The 23,218-nt window shown below is 28.1% G+C and overlaps 3 protein-coding genes and 1 pseudogene across 4 annotated transcripts; 2 read left to right on the top strand and 2 right to left on the bottom strand.

Annotated features, from left to right (window-relative positions):
- Positions 1-3,047: 3,047 nt before the first annotated feature.
- On the top strand, positions 3,048-3,883 carry MKS88_003835 (50S ribosomal protein L18; the record flags this gene model as incomplete). The annotated part of the gene is made up of 2 exons (XM_067216964.1): positions 3,048-3,227; positions 3,452-3,883. 2 exons carry the CDS (start codon positions 3,048-3,050, stop codon positions 3,881-3,883), a joined length of 612 nt encoding a protein of 203 aa, XP_067072645.1.
- A 1,065-nt stretch (positions 3,884-4,948) lies between these two features.
- On the bottom strand, positions 4,949-8,818 carry MKS88_003834 (AP-3 complex subunit beta; the record flags this gene model as incomplete). The annotated part of the gene is made up of 1 exon (XM_067216962.1): positions 4,949-8,818. The coding sequence occupies one exon, from the start codon at positions 8,816-8,818 to the stop codon at positions 4,949-4,951; it is 3,870 nt and encodes a 1,289-aa protein (XP_067072644.1).
- A 139-nt stretch (positions 8,819-8,957) lies between these two features.
- MKS88_003833 lies at positions 8,958-16,238 on the top strand (annotated as a pseudogene). Its single transcript has 8 exons — positions 8,958-9,051; positions 10,153-10,165; positions 10,495-10,552; positions 11,215-11,263; positions 11,626-11,822; positions 12,579-12,624; positions 13,916-14,529; positions 14,697-16,235. Coding segments are annotated over exons 1-8 (2,610 nt in total).
- Positions 16,239-17,376: 1,138 nt separating this feature from the next.
- On the bottom strand, positions 17,377-19,260 carry MKS88_003832 (syntaxin-binding protein; the record flags this gene model as incomplete). Its single annotated transcript, XM_067216961.1, has 1 exon — positions 17,377-19,260. One exon carries the CDS (start codon positions 19,258-19,260, stop codon positions 17,377-17,379), a length of 1,884 nt encoding a protein of 627 aa, XP_067072643.1.
- Positions 19,261-23,218: the final 3,958 nt, after the last annotated feature.

Genomic DNA, 23,218 nt, shown 5'->3' with positions numbered 1-23,218 from the left:
TTTTTTTTTTTTTTTTTTTTTTTTTTTTTTTCTTTTTTCTTTTCTTTTTTCCTCTCTACCCTGGGTCCATACACACACACTTAGCACTTTTTTTGCTTTTACGCGTTGAATGTTTTTTAAATATTTATATATATATATGCTTTCCTTATGTTTATGTAAAAATGATGAAAATAAAAAGAGTTAAGTGAAACAACATTATTATGTCTATCAGTTTAAGGAGGTCTACTTTTTTATTTCGTTTCTCTACATTTGCGTGTGTATGAATATGCATATGTGGGTGTACACAAGTACACATATGCGCAATATACATATATGTATATACATGTACATGTAAATCGAACAAAAAAAATGAAGATTAAACGTGTAAACCCTAAAAGAGTACGAAATTGTATGATGGCTTTTTTTTTTTTTTTTTTTTTTTTTTTTTGTTAGCAGCTATGCTGGTATTACAGTAAAAATGTTAAGACGTTAAATAGGTATTATTCCAAAGGATTTAGCGTGTACGGTACACATATATACATGCACTCACCTATACACATACATATACCCATAATTATACCCGTATACATACCTACACACATACCCATACCCATACATATATACATGTATATACGTGTAGTACATATATTTAAGTCAATGTACATGGTGTGTCAAATTAAGATTTACTAGAAAACGTACGTACACTACCCTTTAAATTTAGTTTCACCTAACGTACATATGAATTGTAAAAGTGCGCCGGTACGTACGGCCGTACACATGCATGTGTTTATTCGTTTATTCGTTTATGCATGTACATATACATATATATGTACAATTTTTCTTTTTTTCTTTTTTTTTTTCCTTGTTCGAAATGTATGCATGAAGGGTGCGCATGTATATGCACGTTACTGGACGCGAACAGAATGCTTAAAGGCATCAAACGTCAGATGCCGCTAGGGATAAAAATTTTTTTTTTAAAAAAAATCCTGCTGAGCATAAAATTCGAAGGTGTGAACACAAACATATCCAATTGTACATACGTATGTGTTAATGTATGTATGTATACACATACATATACTGATGCATACACTATTAACAGTGTTGTACGCTTTTGCTATATGCGGATAATGTTTTTTAAAAAAAAAAGAAAAAAAAAAAAAAAAAAGAGCAGTGCATACTATAACATAACATATCTAAGACGAGAAGAGAAGAGAAGAAAAGAAGAGCGGAACAAAGTGAAAAATAAATACCATATGTACAAGTCATATTAACAAAAGTTATAAGCACTAAGCGTTAATCTGTTTATGGTCTATATCGATACCATAAAAAGAGGGGTACACAGAAGGGTAAACAGAAGGGTATACAGAGTGGTAAACAGATCGACAGAGTAGTATATATGTAGGGAACAAATTAGTACAATGACTGTATCGAACGATATTAAGTTATTGCATTCATTAAGAACAATTTTTAATTCTCTACAATACATATAACATATAACATATATACATTTATGTAATAACACAAAACTGTATTTTCACTTACTGCTAAATTATTTTCATTCATATATATTACGCTCACTCATAGTACTTGTTAACGTACGGTTATTTCCTCTTTATATTCCTTTACGTGGCAAGTGCTATATTAGCAAGCACACAGGAAAGTTCGATAAAAAATTGAACATCGATTTTTTTGAGATACCAATGTTTCACTCTTGCTTATTATTTTTCATTATTTCTTTGCATTTCCAATTCCTCTGCACCCTTGTCTTATAACCCTACAATTATTATTTTTTTTAATTTCCAATGTATAATACACACCGTGTGCTCACGATGCCCTCGTGGAGTACCCCATTTCCCGTCATTCCGACCATTTTAAAATTAACAGTGCACATATACATGTGCACGCACAGGTATATTTGTATATACCCATATAAATGCACTAACATAAATGTACTCATACAAATATACATAAATAAACATATATATATATATGTATATGTATATGTATACATATACGCATGCAAACGGACCGCCAAATTATCTTAACAGCTGTTTAAATGAACTAGCAAAAAAAATTAGTAAATAAAAAAAATAAAAAATAGAATAAAATTATAATATAATTGCTTCCCCTTCCTACTCCCCGATAATATACAACATCGCAACTGACACATTTTTCCTCTAATTTCTACTTCACCCCCATCGGTTTGCTTACTTCATTACATTCATTATGGACAAGTTTCCAGTGTGTTCCCTCCTCTTGAGCAACTGAATAATAACAATGCTTCTTCGATTATATGATTAATGTACGCACAATATATACATACATACATACGTACACATACATACATACATACGTACAAATACATACATACGTACACATACATACATACATACGTACAAATACATACGTACGTACACATACATACATACACATACATACATACATACATACATACATACACATACATTTATGTACAATATAATGACAAAATGGTAATATGTGCCTGAATATTTAATTAAGTACAATGAAATAACATTCGTATTATTTCTTAAAGTAAATCATTTATAACACTAGTATTTTTTCTCATTGTAAAAAAAAAAAAAAAAAAAAAAAAAAAATTGCCATATGCATATAATGTAATAAAAAAATAAAATAAAAAAAATTTCTTTTCAGTAAATTTTGTAAAAATTTAGAATTCGGTCCTGTTTAGCTATACATATATATATATATGCATACACGTATGTATGTACACATATATATATTTACGCTATTTAATGTTTATTGTTTTTTCTTTCAACTTATTCCCCTCGGATGTTTGCGTTAATTACGAAAACACGCCTGTTCCCATGTAACAGTTAATTATTCTGTTTCAATTTAAAAGGCAATTTATGTTATATGTACCTATGCACGTACATATGTATGCTTGTGTGTACATATATCTATATGTAGCCTTCTTAGTTTTGAAAAACTGGAACAATATTAATATGTTACTCTTCTCACCTCTTTCCCTTTCATTGTTTTATTAAAAATTAAATGGTACATTTAATATGTACATTTTCGCTGTCCTTATGATTCCAGTGTTCTTAACGTATTTTGGTATATTAGAAAGCTTTATAATTAATAAAAGGGTAGTGACAAGCAATAATTTTTTTTTATTTTCTTTTGCAAAAACAAAGAAAAACACAACTGAGCAAATTACCACAGGGAAGAACAAAAACATCAAAGGAAAAAAAGCAAGAAAACAGAGTGTAATAATAAAGAGAAATTTGGCAGAACCAAGATATATGTAGCGCACCATATATACCTGTATCATTTGCATATGTGCTCATGTGCTTGTTCATACATTAGCGCATTCGTGCCAATTTTGTGCGTGTTTATATGTCCATATATGCAATGTGGATATGTATATATATACCCACATGAGTGCATGTGCTTCCACATTCACATCCTTTCCCCTGCCCACTCGTTACAGAAAATTTTGCAAAATCTGCTCAAGGAAAATGTGGAAAAAGTAGAGAAAAAAAATTTTCCCCATTCCGGAAATTTAGATGTTGATAAAGAAATACTAGAAGGTAAAAGAATACCAAGACTACGAATTAAAAATACGAACAATCATATTTACGCTACAGTGATAGATGATTATAACAGGCACATATTATGTTTCTCTTGTTCTCAAGATCCAAATTTATCAAGTCTGATAGGGACATACAGAAAAAAGGCAACTAACAGAGTTGTAAATAATGGCCGAACTATTAAATCTGCTTGGGAAATTGGTAAGGACATTGCAAGGAAAGCTTTAAACAAAGGCATTTCAAAAGTAAAATTTGATAGAGCTAAATATAGGTATGCAGGAAAGGTGGAAGCGTTGGCGGAGGGCGCTAGGGCGGTTGGTCTGTTGCTTTAATTAGCAGCATATGCATGCATGTATACATGCGTGTATACATGTATGTGTGTATATAATATGTAGATACGCATTTTGAACTGTCGTATTGCTACATGCCCACGCGTACTTTATGGTACGAAAAAAAAATAAAAAAAAAAAAAAATAGAATATAAATACAATAAAGTAACAATAAAGTAACAATAAAGGAATAAAACAAGAAAATAAAAACGAAATGAGCTTTTTTTTTTTGGTAATTTTTGCGTTACACACATATATGTGCATAAGTGCGTACAAACAAAATATGCATATGTATATCTTCCTTACAACGTTAACACTGAAGTAATATTTTAAAAATTTCATATAGCATAAAAGAGAAGTAAAAAGACGTTAACACATAGAGCATGTAGTTTCCATACGTAGTAATATGAGCAACTTGTCATACATTTTATTATAAGGTTAGAAAAAACAATGTCAAATGAAGTGTTTTCCATGCCATCTGTTCTACCATATTACAACATTACATCGTTACAACATATACGGCCGAACGTTTTACCTATCCACTATCGCAGTTAAGTGATGTGGTTGGCGCATGTCTACATTTTTTCCCTTAATATTTTATCGGAAACATGCAAAAGATGCACCCACAGGTCCACTTGCCATGATATTACCAAACTTATCAGAATGAATTATTTCACAATTATATTTTTTATTTAAATTTGTTTTAAAATGAATGAACAAAATTACAAATTTTCTACAGTATGTAGGTTTTTTTTTGCATATATTTGGCCTCAAATTCGAGAACGCTAACAAGTAAAATTAAGAAGTAATAACATTTATTCTATGATCACACAAAAAAAAGGGAAAAAAAAAAAAAAAAAAAATGAACACGTCAGAAGCTATCAAATTTGACTAACTTATTTTGGTCCACATTTTTGCGAACGAACCCATTTTCGCCTGACCTGTTCATTTTTTTCCATTTCTCGGGATAAATTTATATGAACGTTCATAAAAAATGGCAATTAGACATAATAAGTAATATGTGTGCAAAAGGAATTATTGTTTCTTTTTTTTGTTTTTTTTTATTGCTCATTCATAATCTTCATCATTGAAAAAAAATTCCTCAATGTCATCAATTTGTTCTTCGAGTGTTTTCCCATTTTTTAAATTGCTCGACATTTGGTCTTTGTATATGTTTGAATTTTCTCTTTTACTTATACCTAAAATTTTGTCTTTTTTAAAACCACCACTACTACTTGGACCAATACTCTTTCCCTTTTTTTCGTCATCCGACTCTTCATCTTCCCCTTGAATTTTTCTACCACCGTTGATTAGCACCGCTTTACCAGTTGACATACCGCAATTTTTCTGTTGCTCCATTTTTAACGTTTCCTCTTTATAAAAATCATCAATATTTAAAAAAATACGTGAATTAATTATATTATTCATACTATTCATACTATTCATATTATTCATACTATTCATACTATTCATATTATTCATACTATTCATACTATTCATACTATTCATACTATTCATATTATTTATACTGTTCATACAGTTCATACTGTTAATACTGTTTTTTAATTTTACATCTTTTGAGGAAACACTTGCTATTGTATTTTTGTTTGTTTTTATATCCTCCTTGTTGATATGCTCCGTTTTTGGTAAATCCTTTTCTGCAAACTCTGGGAGGTCCACATAAGATGGTAACTTCTTATTTAAAATATTTGAAACTGTGTTAAGTTGGTATATGGTTTGAGTCTTCTTTTTGTCCTTAAAACTCAGATTTGCATCATAATTTTGTAATGATTCCAGTAAGGTATCATTCATTCTGTGTGCCATACTTTTTACATCTTCCCTACTCTTTCCGCTTACTGCGTCTACCACCTTCTTTCCACTTAATATGCCTTCCCCATTTTTTCCACCTACGCTTCGTACGCTCTTGGAACATAAACCAGAGGAAGGTGAGCTAACCACCGCACCCGTATTTATAATAGCACATTTCAAAAAGTACAATGGCAAAGAGTAATCATCTATTTTTTCGTTAAACAGATCCCTTTTAAAAACACTGTATTTGAGAATATTCTTTGAATACAACTCCTTTATTTTAAGCATAATGTGAACATAAAATTTACTAGTTTCCTGAACATCGAAGTTTTCATCCTTTAATCCTAGAAGGAATGTTTTATTACATAACTGCTCAAATTTGGCAAAATCGTTTTTTAATTTAATTTTAAATGCTTCTTTCCTACTTGTTTTATCCTCCTCCTTTTTATGTATATCACCTTTTGTACTAATACCATTACTCTCTTCACTATAAATGCTTCTACTTCTTATGTGCGTTTTCCTATCATTGTAAAGTTGGGGTCTACTCTTTCTTTCTTCCTCGTCAAGAGCTCCCACCTGTTTGTCGTTACAATGCAGACACAATGAATGTTCAGTGTGAATGTGGTTCGTTTGGCTCGGTTTGCGATTTTGACCTATTTGTCTGCTATGATCGCTATGGCCACTTTGTCCGCTTAACATGGAAAGAGGCCCCCCCTCCGTTGGAGGAGCATCAGCTGGTGACAAATCAACTGGAGGTTCATCAAAGAGGGGAGATAAAAAAATATGAGCATAATTAAATTTCCAAATATTAAAAACAAAATGAATTATTTGCATTTTCATAATATCGTCGTACTTTTGAAAAGACTTAACTAACATCCTAGCAACATCAAATAATAAAAGATGATCAATAAAATTTTGATAATTTGTTAAGGTCCATAAAACAGAAATTTGTACATCTTTCGTTTTTATTTTTAATAAAATTTTACATAAAAAAGAAGCGATTTTAATGATTTGTTTTTTTTCACTATGTTGTAATAATACTCTAAGGGATAGGATTGATTCATATGCATACAAATTTATATTCGAGTTAAGCATAATCATAATATACTTCATCACTCGCGAGAGGCATACAGGGTTTGTTAACGCTATATCAGTAATAATGGAAAAAGCTTTTTTAATGAAATACTCATCATTATCAGGCATATATAGAGCATGTAGTAACTCATCTAATACCAATATTTTGTTACTTGGATGTATAAGTGAATATAAAATATTAAGCTTCAACAATTTTTTACTTACACTATCTTTGCAGCTAATAAAGAAGAAAGATATATATGCAGAAAAATTTTCTTTTAAAGCTATAATTAATGGCTTAACACTTTTTAAAAATATTTCATACATCTCTTCATTTTTTTCTATAGTGCTTTTTATTAAACTTGTTAAAATTGCCTGCACAATGTTTTCTTTATATGTGAACTTGGTCAAATGGTAAAGGGATGAGGTTGCTATTATGACGACACTATAGCTACAGGAGCTTAACAGAATCAGAAGTTTCTCTATGAATATTTCAATATCCACCTCATAATTTTTGTACTCCTTGTACGTTTCATCGTTGTTCATGTAAAATGTCGAGGTTCCCTCTCTCCTATGGGAGGGACCCAATTGGTTGCTCGATTTGAGGCCATGTTTGCGACTAAGTTTACAGCTGCTACTGTGACTGCTGCTCCGACTTCCACCTGAATTTGCACCTCTATCTTTTTGTTCTTCCCCCCCTTCATCGCAGCCATTGGAATGGGGTAGCTTCATCCTCATTAGTCTGTCTTTGATGCTTTTGGTTGGATCCCTGTAAAACATTCGACAGTATCGCAGTAGCAGGTCCACCAGATACGTTTGATGAAAGGGATGCATAAGTAACAAATACTTACATAGTTTATAATAGTATGGGTGTAAAAAGGATAAGGAATTGTAGAGATGATAAAAATTGTCGTTTAACAACCTGTGCTTCTCTTCATGATCCTTGTTGTACATTATATTGTTATTTTCTTTGCCAGAATGTGGGGGGTCCTCATCTTTTACTTTATTTTTTTGAATTAATTTATTTACACGTTTATTAGACCCATCTTGATAACCAGGCAAATCTGTTTCACTCGTGTACGCAGTGCTACTCCCCATTTCGCTGCCAACGGATACATTGTTATTCCGAATCTCATCAGTGGTTGTGTAATGTAAGGAGTTGTCCACCTGAGGGGATCCCTCAAATGATTTGCTGTAACATCTATTGTGGATGAATCTTCTATTGTGGCTGCAGATTCCATTGTGATTGAGCTCGTTGCTACAGTTGATGCCATTTTTCCTATGAGCCACGTTACCGCTTTCCGGCGTGTCTGCTTCACACGCGTTGTAAGGATATTTCATTTGTTCTGCTACCTCGTCCTGCACATCCCCTCCATCTTTATTACTCCACTGGTAGTCCTCCACGTTACCGTATATACATATAGTATTAAAAGACACAACAGCTGCCGACACAACAATAAGATCCCTATCACTAATTAGGTCGAGAACAATTTTCCTCAAAAATATGAATTGATCTTTGTCTATGATATATACAGATGGTATAACATCTGCGCAGGTTTTACGAACATAAGGAGATTTATCCTTTGACATCTTTTTCAATGATTCAATTAAAATGGTAATCATATCGATAGATTTTATACAAGACATAGCTCTAAGAGCATATGACCTTATTTGGTAGTTGTTATTATTTAAATCTTTTTTGAAAGAATTAACTGTTAACATTGTCAAATCAGCATTGCCTTCCGCATATAATATTAAATAATTATAAATTAATTTTTTTAAAATTAAATTATTTACTGATATATTTTTTAATACATCGAAAAAGAAATTAGACACATCTTTTTTCGAAATATGCGCAATTAATATATGCTTCATTGCTTCTATCTTTTTATATATATTATTATTTTCAAGATTATTTACTATTTCGTTTGTATCATATTTAGTCATATCGAAATATACCCCATCATTCAGTTTTATGTGCGATATTATATCCTTTACATTCGTAGCTGCCTTTTCGATTAAAGGCAATTTCATGTTAAATGGCAGTGATTCCATGATTACCTACAAAGGACCTAGCATAAATGTGGGTATGGGATCGAACAAAACCTATATTATCAAAGTTTGGACCACGCTTGCCAGTAATTCTACGTATATATACAGAAGTACATACATAAATGCTGCGTACGAAACGAGTATGCGAAGTGTATTACCTTTGCAGCAGAAGGATTCATCAACAGAACGATGTGGCAAAAGATCGATTAACCAAAAGACCGAAGGAGCAATTCAATGTAATTGAGGGACACTATCACCGATGATACGAAAAAAAATGTAGCTATTTAGAGCATTCAAGCAACGAATTTTACGCTATTCTACTCTCTCAAGCAGGCATATAAGCATATATACATATATACACATATACGTATATACACATATACATATATACACATATACATATATACACATATACATATATACACATATACGTATATACACACATACATATATACACATATACATATATACACATATACATATATACACGTATAAATGTTTATATATATGTATATATTATGGCCTATTCATGCGTATTCGTATGGCATTCTGCGCGTTCATAGCACTTTACATACTACGAAACAGCTTTTTTGCAAGTTCGCAAAATAACAAATTAAAATAAAATATTCGCAAGTTGTTGCTATTCTTAAAATGCTAAAATATTCCTTAAAGAGTTTTTTAAAAAAAAAAAAAAAAAAAAAAAGGGGTATTATTTTGTACTTTTTCAAAAATACAATGTACTACGATTTCTCAAGATGGGAGGCAAAAATATTTGCCACATTTTACCCCCTCGTTTTGTTATTTTATTTTATTTATTTTATTTATTTTATTTTATTTATTTTATTTTATTTTATTTATTTTATTTATTTTATTTTATTTTATTTATTTTATTTTATTTTATTTTATTTATTTTATTTTATTTATTTTATTTTATTTATTTTATTTTATTTATTTTATTTAATTTATTATTTTTTTTTTTCCAACCTCTGCAACTTCAACTGCTTAATTGCAAGTTGAAGATCGGCAAAAAAAAAAATAAATAAATAAAATAAACAAGACGTTTTTCCAACAATTGATAAGAGAGAGAAGAAAAACGTATGCCGCAGGGAAGTTAATTTTGTACATACGTGAGGAAGCAAATAAACGTATATATGTATTTATATATGTAATGCGCATAATAGATATATGTATATAACTATTTTTTAATTTTCTTTTTTTATGGATTTATTTGAAATTCCCTTGGACTCATCATGTTGCCTGCGCATTGATTTATCAAAATAGGAGCTTTTTTTTTTTTTTTTTTTCCTTTTTATAGCACACTATTTTTTATTCTTTAGGAATGAAAAATAGGTAAAGCTAAGCGATAAATAAGTAAATGTATTTATAAAAACGAATGATGGAGTATTGCTTTTTTTTTCTTTTTTTTTTTTTTTTTTTTATTCTCTTTTCTTTCGCCTTTTCTTTTGCCCATCCTTTTCCCTTTCCCTTTCCCTTTCCCTTTCCTTTTCCCTTTCCCTTTCCTTTTCCCTTTCCCTCGAGGGTTCCAAAGCCCTACAAAAAATGGCAAACCAAAAAATTGGAAATTGAAAAATTCAAACACACTTGAAATGTTGTTGTTAAGAGTAAAACAAATATGATTTTCCCTTCTTCCCTTTTTGTTACCTGATTTAAAAAACAAGGAGTAACAGTAGCATTAGCGGCAACAGTAGCAGTAGCAGTAGCAGTAGCAGTGTTCTGGTTAATTGTATATGTGTATAAACACGTTGTAGCTGTTAAAGAAAAGGATGCTCAACTGTTTCGTCAAAGCGGTTTTGTGTACATGTACATATATCTATGTGCACGTGCCCGTGTTCATGTGTCTTGTACATGTGCCTACGTACATATATATGTGTATATAATTCTATGTACATAAATCTATGCACATATATATATATATTTATATTTATATTTTTTTTTTTTTTTTTTTTTATTTATATTATGGTAATGTTTTTTCCCCCCTTCGGGAACTTCAAGTGGAGCTTTCCATTTCTCGCCTGTTCAAAGATTTTTAAAAAAAAATAGAAAAAAAATAGAAAAAAAATAGAAAAAAAATAGAAAAAAAATAGAAAAAAAATAGAAAAAAAATAGAAGAAAAAATAGAAGAAAAAATAGAAGAAAAAATAGAAGAAAAAATAGAAGATAAAAAAGAAAAAAAAAAAAAAAAAAAAGTAAGAAAAGTAGAGAAGAAAAAAAAGGAAAAATAATTAAGAAAAAAAATATAGGATTAAAAAAAATATTGAAGAAAAAACAAAGGAAAAAAAAAAAAGGGAAAAAATAAAAGGTACGTAATCCCGTGTGGAAGGTTTTCTCTATATAATATAGAAGCGTTATGATCTACTTATTTTTAATTTCACATTCAGTTCTTTGTTGTTTTATATGTGTGCTACTACTCACTACTACTATATATAGGTAAAATATACCCGTCGAATTTTCCTATTTTATTTCGTTGCAACCATAGTAATGGGAAATTTGCTTTCCACGTTTCATTAATTTCTTTTTTATTTTTCTGTTCACGTTATATATCAATTTTTACAAAGGTTAATTTTTTCTTCATTTTTTTCTTCTTTTTTGTTGTCATTTTTGTTTTTCCTATTTTTCTTTTTTTTTTTTTGTTTTTCCCTATTTTTCTTTTTTTTTTGATTTTTCTATTTTTCTATTTTTCTTTTTTTTTTTTGATTTTCCTATTTTTCTTTTTTTCTTGTTTTTTCTTTCTTTTTTTTCTAATTTTTTTTTTTTTCTTTTTTTCCTTTTACTTGATCTGACAATATAAGTGTTTGTGCTAGCGCAAAAGCAATGCCGTAATTTAAGTTTAAAAATTTTTACCTCATCGGAAGATAGAAAAAAGAAAAGAAAAGAAAAGGACACAAAAGGAAACACAAGAAATGATAAAAATGATAAAAATGATAAAAATGATAAAAATGAAAAAAATGAAAAAAATGATAAAAATGATAAAAATGATAAAAACAAAGTAACTTCCTACAAAATAATCTATAACGTGAAAAAAATAAAAAAAAATAAAAAATGCAAATTTTTGGTTTATGTACATATATTTTCCTTTCCTGTTTTGCCGTGCTTCCTTAAAAAGTTGTACATGTGTGTTTACGCGCCGTTTTAATATATATATGTATATGTGTACTTACGATTATATATATGTGTAGGTACATATATATGTGTAGGTACATATATATGTGTGAAAGCATTGATTATGTATGGGGGTGGTGGTGACAGAGGGCTGACTTTTCTTCTTTTTAGTTAACACTTTTCATGCATATATATATGTATACATATACTTAAACATATATGTATACATATACTTAAACATATATGTATACATATACTTAAACATATATGTATACATGTACTTAAACATATATGTATACATGTACTTAAACGTATACGTGTACATGTACTTAAACGTATACGTGTACATGTACTTAAACGTATACGTGTACATGTACTTAAACGTATACGTGTACATGTACTTAAACGTATACGTGTACATGTACATATGCAGGAATATAGTGCTCCCCTAAAAACCTACCACCTTTCCTTCTTGTTATAAATGATTTATTCGCATATCGTAGAAGTGTTTGTAGAAGATTTTTTTGTGCCATTTTTCCTTTTTTTACTTTCATTTTTATTATCATATTCCTTTTTTTCCTTTTATTTTTTTAAAATGAATAATATGCTTTTCGTTGCTTGCGAAAAACACACTCAAACGGAGGTCCTTGATGAGGGTATTTCGAAACAAGACATAAAAAGGAAAAAGGGTAATAACAAATAGGAAAAGTGAAAGAGCAAACACAAAACAAAATAAAATAAAAAATAAAAAATAAAAATAAAAATAAAAATAAATAAATGGACTTTCTTTTATGTATAATTGTTACCAGACGTACTTATTTAAATGCAATAATATTCATACTTTCATTTTTGTTTTTGGACATGCATATTTTAAGGTTGTATACATTTGTAGTTGTGGGTTTACGGTTGCATATATTTATAAAATTAAGTAAGACGTGGATTCCTCTTTGTTAGGGTCCCGTATATGTAAAAATAAAAAAAAAATATACACATAAATTTACAAATAAATGTACACATAAATATACACATAAATATACACATAAATATACACATAAATATACACAAATATACTCATAAATATATATATACATATACACGTACATATGCACGTATATATGCACATACATATATCATTTACACGTCCACATGTGCGTCTTTGAGAAACAGTGCTGTGCATATGCTAGTGTTTACCTGAGAAATAGTCGAATGACGAACTAAATGAAATAACATTGTCGTACTATTTGTTCTTAAAGTACCAACAGTGCATAGTATGCATTCAAAAAAAGAAAAAAAAAAAAAAGAAAAAGAAAAAAATAGTTTTACCCATTTATACACATTTTTTCGATTTACCTAAAAATTATAATGGAAGAACGGTAAGGTGTTAAAATGGCACGTTTAACAATAATGAATTAGCGAAAAAAAAAGGAAAGAATATAAAGAATAAAAGAACAAAAAAAAAAAAACGAAAACGAAAACAAAAAAACAAGAAAGCAAAAAAATTTCTTGTCATTTTATCTTAGCCAAATGATGGGATTTTTTTTCATTTCAAATCGTTTGTTACACACACTGAAGAAATATGATTGCATGCTTTTCCAATCAATTATGCAACTCTTGCAATTTTACATTCCACCTTGTGAACATTTATATTGACGAAATAGAATGAGATAAATGTTTGTTCAATTAGCAAAATGCGCAGGCACGTTTTTTACGGCATAAAAAAATGTGCATATATATACATACATGCTTACATACGGGCTTATGTACGTGCTTATGTGCATGCACACGTACATACACATGTATATATTATAATTGATACTCCAGTTATTACTGTAGACGCATTTTCTTCGAAATGTGAAGAGAGAAGAAATGTGCATTGACTACAAAAGCATATTTTACCTTAACAGCACATGCTTATTTATTTTTCAGTTTGACTCCTTTATTTAAAAAAAAAAAAAATTTTATTTTTTTTTTTATTTTTAGAGAGATGCGATGAAAATATTATTAACAGTTCAGGAAACGATTTGAAAAAAGAGAAAATGAGCATTTCGAGTGTCGAAACGATTTGTTCGTATGATAGCAATGTAGAAAAGGGAGAGGAGAAAATAGCAGTCGATCAGAGGGATGTAAACACAAAATTTGGAAGCGAAGAGTATGGAATTGAGAAATGTAAAATTGAAAAGTGCGCAATTGAGAAGTGTTTGGGCGAATGCGTAAGCAGCACGGTAGAGGAGGTTAGCACGAGTGGTGCGTTCAAGCCGAATTGCGCAGAAAACGTTTGCGATCCAGAATACAAGTCTAGTGAAATTAATAACCTGAACTTATGCATGTCTACTCGTTTGAACAGAGCATGTGGGGAATCAAATATATCTAATAAGTATGATGTAAATATTTTAAAAAAGGAACAGAACGAGATAGAGAGCACGAAGAAAGAGAGTTTCTACCAAAACAGTAATAAGGAGTGTTTATCATTGAATGGAAAGGTAAACAGCAACCACTGGGAGGGGGATAATAAAGGTTGTATTCCATATGAAGATGGGTACCATTCTGATAAGGAGAACAATTCAAATAATACATTAATAAAAAGGATCAATATGGTGGATGACTATACACTGATGATGGAAAAAAAAAAAAAAAAAATATAGTAGAAGGAAACAACACAGTGATTAATGAAGATAGCAAAAAAGTAATAATCAGAAATATAAAAGATACATATAAAAGTGATACATACAAGTTTAACTATTTGAATGGTTTATTGGAACAGACGTATAAGGAATATGTCGACGTTGATGGATCAGAATTTATATACATATATGACATTTGTGTTGTAAACAAAAATAGAAATAATGGGAATAATAAAACAGACGAAGATAATAATAAAGAAGATGATATGTTCTTATTAAATGTATACGATATTTATGTAAGCCTTTTTAATAACTTCTCTAGCAAAATAAGCAAGGTCAAAAATTTTTTTTCACCAGTTGAGGTAAGATATATTAATGATTCATTTCCAGGATGCAGTGCCAATTTGCCGAGTGAAGTAGCAGATATGTTAAACAATGGTAATCATAACGTGAATAATATATTACAGAAAGGAAATAATAAAAAAAGCAGTCAACTTAGAAACCATAGTGGATGCTTTAATAAATGTCTAAAGAACAGGGGAGATACCAATACCCATGATTTTCACTCTTTATTTAGTGAAGACAAGCAGGCCATAAATAATAGTAAGCCAAAATTTTTAGATAAATTAAATTATATATTCTCTTCAGCGCTTAAAAGTGATAAGGAAGCCTGCACCTCCATATCTGCCGTTGTAACAACCACAGCAACGGCCACTGCTACCGCCTCTACTGCAGATGCTGCTACTACTGGTGCTACTACCACTACCACCTACTTGGCAGCTCCCCCTTCTAGTGTGTACAGAATTATGAATAACGACCTGTTACAACCCTTGAACGCAGCAAAAATACAGCAACACATGAAAAGAAATGTGAACAGAAGGGTGTACGAGACGGATATATACGACATAATGATCATCAAAAAAGGGTATACCTACGTATATATGCAAAACGGAGAGTGGAAATGCTTCTATTGTGTTCTTTTCTATTTGAAAAGTAATGCAGCATATAAGAGCAATCTTATATTTCAACATTACTGCAAAATATACGACAAAGAATATTTCCTTAATTTAACTAAGTCATCTGATACGTATACCAACTATTTCGTAGCCTTTTTTCAAAATACACATGTTGAAAACAAAAAGGGTAATATCGAATTGTCTATCCTAATTAGAAAAAATTATTATGAATTTATTATTGAAATTTCAAAGGATAAAAAACCAAATATTTTAAGCAGTTCCAATTACATTTATGTTGATGAAGTAAGAAATGCGAGCAACTACTTAAACATTTTTGATATTCATAATTTTCCCTACTATTTAATACCCTTTGAAATACTTTCAAAAGATAATCATACTGGTAATAGCAATATATTATCAGATGTTAACTCTAATATATACTCAAACAGTAGTAATAATCAACTAAATGAAACTAACATAAACAGCAATGTTCTAACAGATCGAGGTATAACAAGAGAAATTCTTTTCAATTATGATCTTCTAAAAGAGTGGAGCGATTGCATATACTTTATAATAGAAAAAATGATACATCCAAATAATAATATGAATAGTATCACACAACGGGATCATAACGAAAAAACTCATTACGTAAGTAAGAAATTTAACCAATGGATTGAAGCATTTAAACAAGAGAGAAACATTAGAGGTAATAAAAGAGTTTGCTAACAAAATAAGGACCTTAATATTTGAAACCAACATTCATTCTAACCAATCGCAGCTTACTTGCTGATTTCACCTCCCTTGTAAGCGCTTATTTTTGTGCATACACATTTTTATGAACACTGCTCTACCTTTTATGAACCTTGAGCTTTTAACTAAAAATGATTTTTTTTTTTTTTTTTTTGTTCACCCCCAGCAGGTTTGTAATGTAACTCATAAATGAGTATATGTCTTTATAAATATATAAATAAATATATATATATATATATGCACATATATATGCACACACGCGCTCATGCGTACATGCGAGCAAGTAGGCGCACAATTTGTTTTTATTTAAAATTTGTAGTCGAAACATTTTTCTTTCTTTTTCACGTTTTGTTCCACTTTATTAAATGATTCTTTTTCTTACAGTATTCATGTTTTTTTATAAAAAAAAATATATATATATATGAACATGTTTATATATATATATATATATACCAAAAAATTTTTAATTAAAACTTTGAAACATACTCTTATGCCTTTTAATATGCTCCAACAACAACAGTTCCCTTAATTCAAAGTATTACTTAAAAAGAAAAAAACAAAAAATAAATAAATAAATGAAAAGTAAATAAAAAAGTAAAATAATAAAATAACAATAAAACAAATAGACGATTTAATTTTGAGTTATTCCTATATATGTATATATGTAATACAAAAAATTAACATCGGTTGACATCGCCTAGTATACTAATGTATTATAATACCAATTAATATGTGCGAATACAGACGTGAATTAGTTTCATGCATACGTAAGTATAAACCTGCATATGCACAGTTTCAGGTAAATGCTACACTACCTTCAAATTGAGACATTCCAGAAATAGTGCAAACAAAAATTAGTTAAATGCTGATCTACTAATTTGCTTCATAAAAATGTATTTTCATCATATTCACACTACGAAATTGGTATATATAAATATACTCTAAATGTGGACCATAAAAGGCACATATTACTACACACAAAAAAATGAATATGGCTAGCTTAAAAAAAAAAAAATTTTAAAAAAGATGCTAAATATGGCTAGCTCAAAAAAAAAAAAAAAAAATATATATATATATATATTAAAAATAAGGTAAAATATATGACCAATTCCGGTTAAAAGTTCGAAAATGCTTTAAATTGTTTAAAAATAATGTTGCTAGTTAATAATGCCGTTCCACCCAAATATATATCTAAGTCTAACTTCTCTGACAACTCATATATATGTTTGATTTCAGGAAAGGATATACCACCAATGATAAAAATAATAATTTTTTTCTTTTTTTCATCTTCCGCTTTTTTTTTTAACTCCGTTCTGAACTCCCACACTGTTCCTCTTGACACATTTTGTTTTTTTTCAGGGGAAGAATTTATGTCTTTTACATCTGGATCTATATTATTATTATCATCTACAAAGGGGAACAACCCTTTATGTAAAATGTTTTCATGTATTTCTAAAATTATTTCTCTTATATTTGGTTCATGTCTACTTAATTCATATTTGGAATTTCTAGCAACATTTTTGTAGTATTTAATTTTTTTTTTATTTTTATCTAATATATGGTAAACTCTATTTGAGGATGATAAGTTTTCATCTATATACATATAATTCAAATGTAATTTTAATTTTAAAAATTCATTTATGAACTTTTGCATAAATAAACCGAGTTGGGCAGATTCTATTATTTTCATTTTATCATTTTCATTTATATTCATATAATTAATAAAATATAGCAATAATAATCTCGCTTTTTCTTCTTGATCGTAATCAGTACTAGTGATTAATGAATTTAAACTACTCACATTTTTCGAGTGAGTAAGTTCTTTTCCATATTTATCCACATTGCAGCATATGTCTTGTTCAATTAAACCAACGTCCACAACACTTTTATTTTGCAAAATAATAAAACAACTATCACATAAATAAACATGAAGCCAATATTGTTCTATCATACTTTCATATTGTGGTAATGATCTCAGTGCATCCAAAGCTTCGTTCGGATTTAGAATATTTTTCTTCTGAATTTTGGCAACTGCATTTTTTTCAGTAAAAGCAGATATTTCATTTCTTATATGTTCATTCACTTCTTGTATATGACTGTGTCTATATTTTAACCATAAACTATCATCTTCAGATAAGACAGCTTTTTTCTGCTCTTTTTTTTGATCATTATTTGTAATTTCGAAAGAAACTGTATGAGCCTCTTCTTTTTCTTTTCCCTCTCGTGTTCCTGCCTCTTCATCATTTTGTGTATTAATTTTTAAAATATCATAACACAAACTTTGATAGGAGTAATCATGTATAAATAAAATAGAACTATCAATAGATCTATCTAATATTAATATTAAATCGTCACTAGGGCCTTTATTTCTTGCTGTGTCTGATGTTTTCATGTTATTATAAAATATTTCTGAAAATTTTCTGCACAAATCCGAATTTTGATAACGTATTTGTGGACATATTTTCAAACATGAACACACAGAAAGTAATTTAGAGGATATTTCAAATAAAATACCCGAATTTTTTAAAGGATAATAATCATATAAATTTAAATTGTTTTCAAAATAAAAAATTCTACTTTCATAAGCTAAGAAATTTAAATTTATGCAAGCACAACTTTTTATTTTTTTTAACATAAAATCGTTAGTAGCTAATAAATCAAGTATTTCACTGTTCTTTCCTATATTGGAGGTAAACAATATATGAATATTTTTGTATTTTGAATTGTTCTCATCTTTAAAATCATTTAATATCATATCAACCGATTGAATATTCGAGCTTATAAAATATATACAATCAAAATCTTGTAAACTATTTCTTTTGGTGTCAATTAATTCTATTAAAGAAACTCCCCTTTCTAACAGTTCTTCATTTTTGCAAATCATTGATAATATTTTATAAGCATTCTTATCTACAACCATAATAACGTATCTGCTTATTTCTGTTATTTTCTCTATTACACTAAATATTCTTTCTCTACAATTTTCTTTTAACGACATTTTCACTTTTCGAACATTTTTACGAGTTAAAAAAAGTCAAAAGGGGGGGAAATATATGATAAGAATATATATATTATGAGTGAATATATGTATCTTATGATGAAAATGTATATAAAATGCTTAAAATGAATTTATTATGAGGAAAATGTATAAGTGTTATGTAGAAATAAAAATATATATATGTATATATATATACTATTTATGTTGAAAAAGCATATGTACATTATTTAAGCTTAAAATATATATATGTATATCATTTATGCTTAAAATGTATATATTTATTATATATTTTTGCACGGAAGAATAAATTGGGTATATTTTTTGTGCTAATTTTTTTATTTCGACAAAAAGAGGAAGAAAAAACATATTTTATGCAACAGCGCTGCAAAATGCTTCACTTCAATAACGGAAAACAAAATGGTCAATATATTAAATTATGGCACAAAATATTTTTTATAATGAGCTTATTAAAACATTATATTTATGATGTTTTTTTTTAAATTCAACAAAAAAAAAAAAAATAGTCTACTCAATATTAATGGTATATAAATTTATAGCGTAGAGCTTGAATTTATGTGGGATACTATTCATTTTGCTTTGTTTTATTTGCTTTGTTTTATTTGCTTTGTTTTATTTGCTTTGTTTTATTTGCTTTATTTTATTTGCTTTATTTTATTTGTTCCTGTTCCATTTGTTCCATTTTATTTTTATTTTTTTTATTTTTTCATCTTTTTATTTCAGTTTTTTTTAATTTTTAAGGATATAATTTGTATAAACTCACATCCGTAAAAAAGAACTGTGGGATTGATTTTTTATGTGCTCGTTCGAAATAAGCATCATTTTAACGCTGTTGCAAAAAATGGCAAAATATTGCGAAAACTTGATATATTTTATTGATGTTTTTTATATGCAGTAAGAATGCTTAAAAAGTTCAGGCATTAAAAGCTATCATTCAATGGTTGATATGTGCCTTCCTTTTCTTTTTAATTGTTGCAAACAGAGAAGCATTGACAATATGATTGTCTTTTTTGGGCATGTTTTAAATGAACATATGGACAATTTAGTGGATACACGTTTACATATGTACTAATATAAATTGTACTCTTATGTAAACATATACACTGTGCGCATACATATATTGCACACATATTTATATTTGCATATGCACACATATATTGTTTACATAGTATGTTTATATACAAAGGAAAAAAGCACTGTTACGGCGTTAACACCATACACTGTCTGTTTTTAACGCAGAAATTGTAGGAATTATTCTTTTGAATACAATGAATATAATAAGAAACAAAAGGATTCTATTTATCCAAAAAAAGAAGTATCGTGAAATAATTACGATATATCTATAGGAGACTGAAAAATTGGTAGTTCTATACACGTGTAACATGTCAATTCTCTTTTGAAACGTTCAACTTTTTTTTTTTTTTTTTTTTTTTTTTTGTTAAAAAAAATGTGCATATAACTTTTTATCAGAACATTTTAATTTGAGTATTTAAAAATCGAATAACCGTTATTTATGTAATAAAATATACTTTTGTTTTTTCTTTTGTAAATAGTAAGGTGTATATAATAATATGAGAAGCTCTGTTGTGATCTGTTCTAATTTGTCAACACTTTTGTGCATACTCATATGTGTACTTACTGTTTACGCATATTTAAAGAACATACTTTGATGGTTATTTAAAATGACAGCAAAAAGTTATTGAACTAAAAAAAAAAAACTCTTTTTTTTTTTTTTTTTTTGCTGATATGTTCAGGTAAAACAATTAGCTGTACTAATGAAATGTAATTGAAAGTTTTACTCGAACAGAGAAAAATTTTTGCATATTGAAAAGTGTATACTTTTATATAATATTTAAAAAAAAAAATAAAAATAAATAAATAATATATACATAGTATTGACAGTAATTAAATACAGTTAACAAGGAGAAAAATTATACGTACAAATTTATAGCCAACGCCATATAATTTTAAAAATGTTTAAAACATGTACCTGCAAGAAAATTTTTAGAGATTATTTAAAAATTTTCTAAGATACATTAATCATAAAAACACATGAAATATGAGTGCATATAAATAGAGCTTTAATAAATTGCATAATAAAAAATTTAAAAACACTGTGTACTGTGCATTCTGAAAATTTTTCTTTATATATATATTTGTATATATGTATATGTGTTTATGTGTATACATGTATATGAGTACATATTTAATGCATATAAGAGTAAACATGAAAGAAGGAAAATTATGACTTGTACATAATTATGCATAGAGAAATAAATGTTTTCAAAAAAAAAAAAAAAAATTATAATAAAATAATAAAAGTATGTGAACTAGAGGTTATTTATTTATTTTTTTTTTTTTTATTGAGTAATACTATATTTAGTGCACTTCAGTTTTTAACGAAAAAATTGTTTAAAACAAGTATCATTCATTTAAAAATGTAGCACGGAAAAGTTATTCTTAAAATATGAAGAATGCACATATGAGTACGGAGAAGTGCGGGTTTACACTTGCTTAATTTAGCATGCGCTGTACGCAAGTATACAAATATATATATATATATATGTACACACATATACAAACATACGCGTGCGCACTACATGAGTACGTAAATGTATCGCAGCAAGAATAATAAAAAGAAGCAAACTAGTGCAGAACATAAAAATAATTATCAAATGATGAATGTAAATAAAACTAATATGAGTTTATTATTTGTTGTCGCCTATTTAATTTGATTTTATTTTATCTTCTTTATATTAATTTGCTTCACTTTTCTTTTACTTTTATTTTTTATAGTTTTGTATAATTTTGTTTAATTTTTTTCCTTTTTTTTCTGAAATAAAATGAGTGCGTAAGATTTCATAACATACCATTACGAAAACAAAATTGTTCTTAACGTTGCATATCTCAACAATTTAACCAAAATTTTTTTTTTTTTTTTTGCAAAATTATGTTTTACATTATGTTTGAAAAATAAAACGCTGCATATTTTAATAGAGAATGTTTAAAAACCTTAATCATTATGTGCAACTTAATTTCTTTTGATATAGCAAAATTTAATTTACACTTTTGACAATAAGATATTTATACCGTATCATGTGTTAATTTGTGCGTATGGAAATTTTTCCTTTTTTGTTTTTCATCTTTTGTTTTTCCACCTTTTAATATTTCTCTTTTAATCTGTAGGGTATATTATAATTACACATGTTCGCATTATATTTATGATTTTTTTGGAATATATGATTATACTGTCAAATTTTTTTTTTTTTTTTTTTTTTGTGATATAAATTTCTTTGATGGTTGCTTGAGTATACCATTGGTAAAATAGTTCACGGAGAGAATAAGTACAAACGAATTAATATAACAATACTATAAAGTGCTGTAGCAGAATTTAACATTTGAATAAATGATTATTTTTTGGTTTTTTTACTACGTATTTTTATTTCTTTACATTTAACCATATCATAAGTATATCTTTAAAAAAAAAAAAAAAAGCAATATTTCATTGCAGAATAAAGAGGAACAAAAAAGTGCATAATTGTTTTTTGCACAAGTGTATGTATATATGTATATATATATAAACGCTTACTTTTTTTCCTTTTTTTTTTTTGTTTTACTTTGCTTTTATGTCGAATTAAAAAGGATCAACGCATATAGTGTAAATTTAATTCCTTATTTTGTTTTTTCCAGTAAAAGAATTATTCTCTTATATTTGCTGCACATGTGTTTGTACACACTTTATATTTAATTATGTAAATGAATTTGAAGCGGCTTTTATTTCCCCTTGCACAATTATTTTAAACCGTAGTGTTCAACATAAGCACGCGACACTGAGTAAATTTATATATGTACATACAAATATGTATTTTTTTTTTTTCCCGCTTTTGTGCATGTGTGTAATTCTTTTAAAGTGTGTATACAATACGTTCACACACGTATA

Source organism: Plasmodium brasilianum, chromosome 11 (assembly GCF_023973825.1).
Source record: "Plasmodium brasilianum strain Bolivian I chromosome 11, whole genome shotgun sequence".
In the NCBI taxonomy this organism is placed as follows: Eukaryota; Apicomplexa; class Aconoidasida; order Haemosporida; family Plasmodiidae; genus Plasmodium; species Plasmodium brasilianum.
This window is presented reverse-complemented; position numbering and strand designations above follow the sequence as displayed.